The sequence below is a fragment of the Leptonychotes weddellii genome, unplaced genomic scaffold (assembly GCF_054177405.1).
Source record: "Leptonychotes weddellii isolate Sample4059 unplaced genomic scaffold, ASM5417740v2 HiC_scaffold_8160, whole genome shotgun sequence".
Classification (NCBI taxonomy): domain Eukaryota; kingdom Metazoa; phylum Chordata; class Mammalia; order Carnivora; family Phocidae; genus Leptonychotes; species Leptonychotes weddellii.
The window spans coordinates 1-8,924 of NW_028052241.1; the positions used below are offsets into that span (position 1 = coordinate 1).

At 38.2% G+C, this 8,924-nt stretch overlaps 1 protein-coding gene across 1 annotated transcript; it reads left to right on the forward strand.

Moving 5' to 3' along the window:
• The first annotated feature begins 167 nt into the window (after window positions 1-167).
• On the forward strand, window positions 168-6,486 carry LOC145719906 (phosphatidylinositol 4-phosphate 3-kinase C2 domain-containing subunit alpha-like). The gene is made up of 4 exons (XM_081811517.1): window positions 168-1,148; window positions 3,581-3,750; window positions 5,135-5,291; window positions 5,921-6,486. Exons 1-4 carry the CDS (start codon window positions 1,014-1,016, stop codon window positions 6,032-6,034), a joined length of 576 nt encoding a protein of 191 aa, XP_081667643.1. The 5' UTR covers window positions 168-1,013; the 3' UTR covers window positions 6,035-6,486.
• The last annotated feature ends 2,438 nt before the right edge of the window (window positions 6,487-8,924 follow it).

Here is an 8,924-nt window from a genome sequence, read left to right on the forward strand (position 1 = left end):
AAGGTAGCAGGAGGGGAAGAATGAAGGGGGGGGAATTGGAGGGGTAGACGAACCATGAGAGACGATGGACTCTGAAAAACAAACTGAGGGTTCTAGAGGGGAAGGTAGTGGGAGGATGGGTTAGCCTGGTGAATGGTATTGAGGAGGGCACGTTCTGCATGGAGCACTGGGTGTTATGCACAAACAATGAATCATGGAACACTACATCGAAAACTAATGATGTAATGTATGGGGATTAACATAAGAATAAAAAAAAAAAGGTTGTCACTGTGAACTCTAAACTAGACGATGCAACCAAAACAACGTAAAAGATCCAAATGAATTCATTGTTCATTGTGTGACCAGACGACTAGGATTATAACCTGGCCCTGCATACTTTCTTTTGGGGTGGTCTGAAGGCCTTGGCCAACTTGGTTTCTTCCAGTCCTTTGGCTGAAGCAGGTCTCTGTGTCCTTATCTTTTATTTTGACACCAGTGCATCTCCTTGATTTTGAAAATATATAAAACCAATTTTTTGATTATAGAAATAATACATGCACATAGTAAATGTAGCATGTAGTAGAATTTATTTATCTGAAAGCACGAGCGGGGGGCAGCAGCGGGGGCAATCTTAATCTGTTCTTCCCTTTGAAAGGGCTTAGTGTACTCTGAAACACTCCATCATTGCCCAAATACATGATCAGAGTAAGTTTATTAACTATGTAACATTATTAGCTAAGTCAGTATCATCTAGTTTGTAATTAAAATTGTTATTCTTGGCGGGGGGTCGCACATGGTTGTACAGATTATGGAACCTCAAAGTCAAATTGAACTGTTATATTTTGGGTACTTCTGAAAATAAAAAATTTTGATTGCTCAGATTTTCTAGCATGGGCTACCAGACTTGATTTTTTTTTTTTTTTTTAATAATTCCTAACTGATATCTTATGTCAAAGATTGAAAGCTTTACGTTTTTTAAAGTCTTACTTTTGGGGAGATATTTTTGCATAGCTTAATGTTTTGTTGTTAAAGGTATGGTGGAGCTAGTTCCTGCTTCAGATACCCTCAGGAAAATCCAAGTGGAATATGGTGTGACCGGATCCTTTAAAGATAAACCACTTGCAGAGTGGTTGAGGAAATACAATCCTTCTGAAGAGGAATATGAAAAGGTGATTGGCAAGTCTCCTTATTCCAGACAACTTTGTCAAAAATGTATTACATAGGCCATAAGTGCTTTCATTTTCCAGCTCTGGTGACTAGCCATGTAGTCTAAGTTGTGAAAACAGTGTCTTTCTCTAAGTTTAAAAAAAAAAAAAATATATATATGTTTATATATAAACAGTGCACTTAATGGTAAGAATCTGAGTGAAACCAATGCTAAATTACCCCCAAAACATTCCAAGTATGCATTTAGAGGCCAGCAAAATAGAGGTATTTTTATGACCCAGAATATGATATTTCACAAAGATCTTGGGAAAAGTTATGGAAATAAGTAAGAGTGGCTGCATTGTGTGGAGATGAGAGGAAAATTATGGCCAGACTCTGATCTTGAACTTAGCACCAGGTGTTGAGCCTTAGGCAAATTATTAACCTCTCTTGTGGCTCAGTGACCTGGGATATAAAATAGTATACATTATAGTAGTTTTTTTTTTTTTGGTATTATAGTACATATTATGGCTGTAAAAAATAATAGCACTACAAGGCTATTGTAAGAATTAGATGAGTTTATATAGAAAGCCCTATACAGAGTAAATTCTGTAGTTGATAGCTGTTATTAGAAGTGTCAATTTTTTGTTTTAGCATACTTTTGAATTCTGTAATAGGAAAGGGAATCTCAGGGTGCCTGGGTGGCTCAGTCGTAGTGTGTGCCTTTTTTTTTTTTTTTTTAAAAGAGAGAGTGCATGTGAGTGCCCCAGTTGGGGGTGGGGGGGAAGGTAGAGGGAGAAGGGAGAAGGAGAGAGAATCTTTAAGCAGACTCCCCACTGTGCGGAGCCGAATACAGGGCTCAATTTCACCACCCATGAGATCGTGACCTAAGCTAAAACCAAGAGTTGGACAATTAACCGACTGAGCCAGCCAGGTGCCCCATGACCTTAGGGTTGTGAGTTTGAGCCCCATGTCAGTGGGGGTGGGGTGGGGAGCAGAGTTTACTTAAGAAAAAAAAAAATGGGGGAAAAAGGGAAAGGGAAATCTCTTAGGACATAAGGCCTCTAATGATCCTAAAGTGGTCTAAGAAAGACTCAAGAACACTTTTTTTTTCCCCTCAAGAACACTTTCAATGGCAATGTAAGGAAATCTCGGTTTTAATGTCATTTGCCTGCCTACTATATGTCAAGTCATTAATATATTTACAGATACGTACCAGTTCTGTCTGTTGACCTAAGAAGGTAGAGGAATTTTGCCCTTTGTTAGTCTTTTCAACTGTTTAAGATCACTCCCTTTTCTTACTTGTGGTGTGGGGAAAGCAGTGCAGCAGAAGCCAATACTTATTTATAGTAATGTTGGCTCTTTTGTGGTTCTGGGAAAGTGGTTTGACACAAAATAATTGTCTAGTAACACACATTGAGTGCCTTTTATGCATTTGACTCTTAATGCCCTTTACTAAGAGAGAATATAACATAAAGGAGTCACATTGCTTGGGGTGAATCTTGGGTCTGCCACTTAACAATTATGTGATCTTGGGCAAAGAACTTCTATGTTTCAGTTTCCCTCATATGTAAAATGACAATCATAATCAGACCTATGTCGTATAGTGTGCATATGCGTGCATGTGTGTGTATAGGTGTGTAGAAAGAGTAGTGTAGTGCCTGGTTTGTGATAAGTGCTATGTAAACATTTGCTCTTAGCATTATCAGTAATGATTTCTGGGGAGTTATGAAATAACCACATGGACACATAGAGCCATATGACTGCTCCATTCAGAAATGTAGTTTCTTGAGAATAAACTAAATGCACATGCTTTAGATAAAACTCATTATATACATCAATATATACTCATTATATACAGCAAGATGTATATAATGATACTTCTATATGATACTATGTTAGTAATTTAATCCCCAGGGCAGGCAAGACTGAAGTGAAAGAAGATCTCCAGCTTTGAAAAACTTGGAGATGAAATAAGGAGTGAACAAAACACATTAATTATATTATTGTATGTTTAAAGATACAAGCTGACTTTCTTCATACATGCCCTCCCTATATAAGCCAAAAAAGGGAAAAATATTCTTTTATTCAGATTAATCTTTGTCACAGTGTTACCACCACTTTTACTAAATAGCAGAGCCTGTGAGGAGCAGAGTTCCACAAAGATGATTCTTAAAAGATGTTCAAAGGCAGCATGTACCCTAAGTAGGGACTGGCAGTATCTGCCTGTTAAAAGACAATACCTAGAGATATGGGGCAGTAACCACCTTTAGAAGGGTGTTTTGTTTTTGAAATACGACAAGGCTGGCTTTTGTTACCATAACCCAGTTTATAAGTTGTTGAAAAAGTGAATTACAATACTTTTTTCAAAGGGTGATGAATTACTTTAATCTTTATAACCTGCCTCCTTTAAAAATAGTTTTTTTTCTAAAATAATTTTATATCTTTATTATAGGCTTCTGAAAATTTTATATATTCTTGTGCTGGATGCTGTGTAGCCACCTATGTTCTAGGCATCTGTGATCGACACAATGATAATATAATGCTTCGAAGCACAGGACACATGTTTCACATTGACTTTGGAAAGTTTTTGGGCCATGCACAGATGTTTGGTAGCTTCAAAAGGTACTAATATTGTTATTATTGTTGCTAAAGAAAAGGGGGCACATTTTTTTTTTTAAACAAGTACCTCAGGGGGTGCCTGGCTGGCTCAATCAATAGGGCATGCAACTCTTGATCTTAGGGTTGTGAGTTCAAGCTCCACTTTGGTGTGAAGCCTACCTTAAAAAAAGAAAAACAAGTACTCCAGGTAATTCTGAAGCAGATTTCCACATTGTGGATCACTTTTCAAAAGGTATTAATAAAATTATCTGTATCCATCCATCATGTGTATATATATCTGGAAGAGTTTCCATAATTTTACTTGAAGGAAACAGAAATAGACTTCTCTTACCACACAATGGTTAAGTTTTTGATGATTTTAATGTCAATCTCTTTACAATCTAAGTATTCCTTCTCTGTCCACTTTTTTCTTCCCAAGAAAGCTGAAGTTGTTGGTTTGCTTTCTCAGATTAATTCAAGAGGTCATTCATTGATTTCAAGTTCAGTCATTTCAAGTAATGCTAAAGATGTTTTCATTTCGATAGGATCAGAATATTATTGAAGATTGATATCTATGTGTATTTTGAGGAACCTTTCTTTTGACACATTTAGCCATAACATTGATTTTAATTAGTGGACACAACTATTTTATTTAAAGGTGTTATTTACTTGACAGAGAGCACAAGCAGGGGGTAGGCGGGGAGCGGCAGGGAGAGAGAGAAGCAGATTCTCTGCCGAGCAGGGAGCCCAATGCGGGGCTCAATCCCAGGACCCCGGGATCATGACCCAGGCCAACGGCAGATGCTTAACTGACTGAGCCACCCAGGTGCCCCTGGACACAACTTATTTTTTTAAAAAGGCAGTTTTTCACAAATTAACGTTCCCAAACTTGCCTCCTTTCTTGTTGTTCTTTGCCTTATAGTTCCCATTGAGTATGACTAGGGATTAAAAAAGACCCTAAGAGATGACTTGACCATGTAGTAGATAAGAGTGTGTGTGTGTATGTAGTAACCTTTGTTGAAATGAATTAAGGTGTATTTAACTAGTTAGTGGTACATATTAGAAATGTTCCCATTTGTATAATGGTAGTGAGTGCCAAATTTTTCTCTCTGTACGTTTGTAACTACTGTTTGATCTCTATTTGAATGTGTGGGTTTATAGATACCATCTTGGAAAAAATTCATGTATGTGTTCTATCTAAATAATGAGATTGATTATATGATGGCTTTCCTGAAAATGCAAAATTTATAAGTTTTAATGCAGATTCAAACCTGCCTGATTCTAAATTTCCCAGTTGGAAATTGTTACGGCTCAGATAGCTTAGTTGAATAACCATGTGGTAACAAAAGCACTATTTGAATATCTTCTGTAAATAATACTTCGTGTTGTGTACTTTCTTTTTAAATAGGGATCGGGCTCCTTTTGTGCTGACCTCTGATATGGCATATGTCATTAATGGGGGTGAAAAGCCTACCATTCGTTTCCAGTTGTTTGTGGACCTCTGCTGTCAGGCCTACAACTTAATAAGAAAGCAGACAAACCTCTTTCTTAACCTCCTTTCACTGGTAACTATGTTCTTTTACAAGCCTTTAATTAATTTACATTAATGCTCTGTGTTTCAATATCTAAAGGATATTTTGGAATAAAATTTACTGTAGTCTCAAATATCAGAAATATTATTACCAAAATATTCAAAAATTGCTGCTATGTAAAATATGCCAGACACCATTTATATAAAATACAAAACTCAAATCTACTGTGGGGGTGAGGAGTAAAAGTAACTGAAAGGGACCCTGAGAGAGTCATCTGGGATGCTGGAACATATTTTGTGTCTTAATTTGGGTGTGTTCAGATTTCTATACTTTTCTGGATATGTATTAAGTTAAAAGTTAAACTTTTGCTAGGATTATTGTGGCTGAACTTGATTAAAAAAAAAAAAAGGACTTGACAAAAGGTCTGGATTTCACAGGTTTTATTCCATAAACTGGCTTCATGACTTCCAACAATTGACTGACTTGACCTCGGTTTTTCTCATTTATAACGGAATCACTTAGGTCCTTATAAGACTAATATAAATTCCTCAAAACTTTGTTTTATTTGCTTTAGTTCTAATTACTTGGCCGGCTTTTAAGGGATGGGTGGGGAACAGACTTTTAAAAAGTGTAACTCACAAACTCTTTTTCCCTTTCTATAGATGATTCCTTCAGGGTTACCAGAACTTACAAGTATTCAAGACTTGAAATATGTTAGAGATGCACTTCAACCGCAAACTACAGATGCAGAAGCTACAATTTTCTTTACTAGGTAAGGCATATTTAAATACATTAGAGAAGGCACAGAGCTTTGATTTGTTTTCCTTAGTTTAAACAAATGCTATATATCAAAAATGTGATTGTAATGGGGCGCCTGGGTGGCTCAGTCATTAAGCATCTGCCTTCGGCTCTGGTCATGATCCTGGGGTCCTGGGATCGAGCCCCACATCGGGCTCCTCGCTCTGCGGGAATCTTGCTTCTCCCTTTCCCACTCTCCCTGCTTGTGTTCCCTCTCTCACTGAGTCTCTCTCTGTCAAATAAATAAGTAAAATCTTGAAGAAAAAAAAATCTGATTTTTAGGAAATAATTGTGATTCACAGTGTTAGCAAATAGTGGGTTTATCAAAAGTATATTTTATGTCAGAGGGTTATTTACTGAATAAATGTAAAGGATTTGCAGTAACACTTTCAAAATTTATTTCTCTCGGGGCGCCTGGGTGGCTCAGTCGTTAAGTGTCTGCCTTCGGCTCAGGTCATGATCCCAGGGTCCTGGGATCGAGCCCCGCATGGGGCTCCCTGCTCTGCAGGAAGCCTGCTTCTCCCTCCCCCACTCCCCCTGCTTGTGTTCCCTCTGTCGCTGTGTCTCTCTCTGTCAAATAAATAAATAAAATCTTTTAAAAAAATAAAATAAAAAAATAAAAATTTATTTCTCTCAAAATGACTCGTTTTATTTAGTATATGACTTGAATTATAAACATCTTATTTATGAACTATTTCTGCAAAGCGTATTTTCGATAGTGCTAAGTACAAGTTTTTGTGTTTTTTTCTAAAATAATATCTGTACTAATCTTTTTCAGGATTTTGCCATAACAGTTTTCATGGATACCATAAATATTTAAAACTGCAAACTCTGGGACACTGCTATAGTAAATTGTTACTATGTGACATAGTACTTAAAACACATATACTAATTATTGGCATTTGAACTTGTCGTTTTTGCTTTAAAAGCAGATCTTCCTGGCAAATACGTTCTAAAAGTCTGGTGACCAGGTTGGTCACTGTCTAGTGGTACCACCTCATTATTATGCCACGGCAGGGAGGACCCATGAGCTCATGTTCTTTTTTCTTTTTTTCTTGCCTTCTTCCTCTCAGTGGAAAAGAGATAGAAAACTGGCCTGGACTTCTCTAGTCTCAAGAGTCTGGGCTGAATTGAATTGAAGGAAGCTGACTTTTGTATAGCCTTCCAAACTAATCCTGATAATTTAGGTATTGATGGGTTTTGTTTTTTCAAAAGAGATTCATTGGTTCCTCTGGGGAAAACTATATAGCAGGCATGTATTAGTCTGCTTGAGCTGCCATAACAAAATACGATAGACGACATGGCTTAAACAACAGACGCTTATTTTCTCTTAGTTGTAGAGGCTGGGAAGTCCAAGAACAACGTGCCAACTCATTCACTTCCTGGTGAGGGCTCTAGCTTACAGACAACTGCCTTCTCATTGTTTCCTCACAGGAAGGAAGGAGATAAAGAGCAAGAAAGCATAAGTTTTCTTGTCTCTTCTCATTAGGACACTAATCCTATTGGATCAGGGCTTTATCCTTAAAACCTCATCTTATCTTCATTGCTGACTCCATAAAGGCCCTATGGGGTTGGGGCTCAAACATAGGAATTTTGGAGGATACAGATACTCAGTCCATAGCAAAGCAAGAACCTTTGTGTGAAGTTCTAGACTTTTCTTTTTGAATCTCTTTCCTCTTTCTGGATTTCTTTATCCTGCTTCTGAGACTTCTTGTTTCTTTTGTATGCCTAAAATGTTTTATCCAAGCCTGCTTTCCAGATTTATCACCACCAAACTCCCTATTCTGTCAAAACTTCTTTTTCCAACTGAGGGAAATGATGATTATCTGAAGAAGGAATCTGATACCAGATTCTATTTGTTGGAGAAGATTTTATTAAATTTGGGTTACTTTCGATGCTTCCTTCTATACTTGTTTAGTTGTCAACTTCCCTGTTTATTAAAAGGGAATTAAATAATGATCATCTTTTTTGGCATTATGCCAATCATCTTCTATCCCTAATAGTTTTATATTATTATTAGATCCCACAGAGTTCAAGAAATATAGCATCAGGGCGCCTGGGTGGCTCAGTTGGTTAAGCGACTGCCTTCAGCTCAGGTCATGATCCCACGGTCCTGGGATCGAGTCCCGCATCGGGCTCCCTGCTCTGCGGGGAGCCTGCTTCTCCCTCTCCCACTCCCCCTGCTTGTGTTCCCTCTCTCGCCGTGTCTCTTTCTGTCAAATAAATAAATAAAATCTTTAAAAAAAAAGAAAAATCCAGCATCATTTCTTGGGAGACAGTGGGATGGGATGGAATAGAGACTTTCTTGTGCTAAACTGTTTTGTTGGGGTGGAATATCTTTTCACGGGTTTTTGGCCTGAAGAACAAAGGAAATCCTTGGCAAAGTGAGAATCTGCTTAATATTTTAAAAGAAATGAAAATGGGGGCGCCTGACTGGCTCAGTCAGTAGAGCATGTGACCCTTAGGATCGTGAGTTAAAGCTCCATGTTGGGCCTAGAGCTTACTTTTTGGGGGGGGGGAGGGGCAGAGGGAGATGGGGAGAGAGAGAATTTTTTTTTTTTTTAAAGATTTTATTTATTTATTTGAGAGAGAATGAGAGACAGAGAGCATGAGAGGGAGGAGGGTCAGAGGGAGAAGCAGACTCCCTGCCGAGCAGGGAGCCCGATGCAGGACTCGATCCCGGGACTCCAGGATCATGACCTGAGCCGAAGGCAGTCGCTTAACCAACTGAGCCACCCAGGAGCCCGAGAGAGAATTTTAAGGAGGCTCCATGCCCAGCTTGGAGCTGGACACAGTGCTTGATCTCACAACCCTGAGATCATGACCTGAGCAGAAATCAAGAGTCGGATGCTTAACCAACTGAGCCAC

Excerpts from the sequence above, each read along its gene's own strand:
- LOC145719906 (XM_081811517.1), top strand. The coding sequence starts at position 1,014 with ATGGTGGAGCTAGTTCCTGCTTCAGATACCCTCAGGAAAATCCAAGTG. Across the intron at positions 1,149-3,580 it reads CTGAAGAGGAATATGAAAAG|GCTTCTGAAAATTTTATATA; the intron begins GTGATTGGCAAG and ends TCTTTATTATAG. Across the intron at positions 5,292-5,920 it reads TTCTTAACCTCCTTTCACTG|ATGATTCCTTCAGGGTTACC; the intron begins GTAACTATGTTC and ends CCCTTTCTATAG.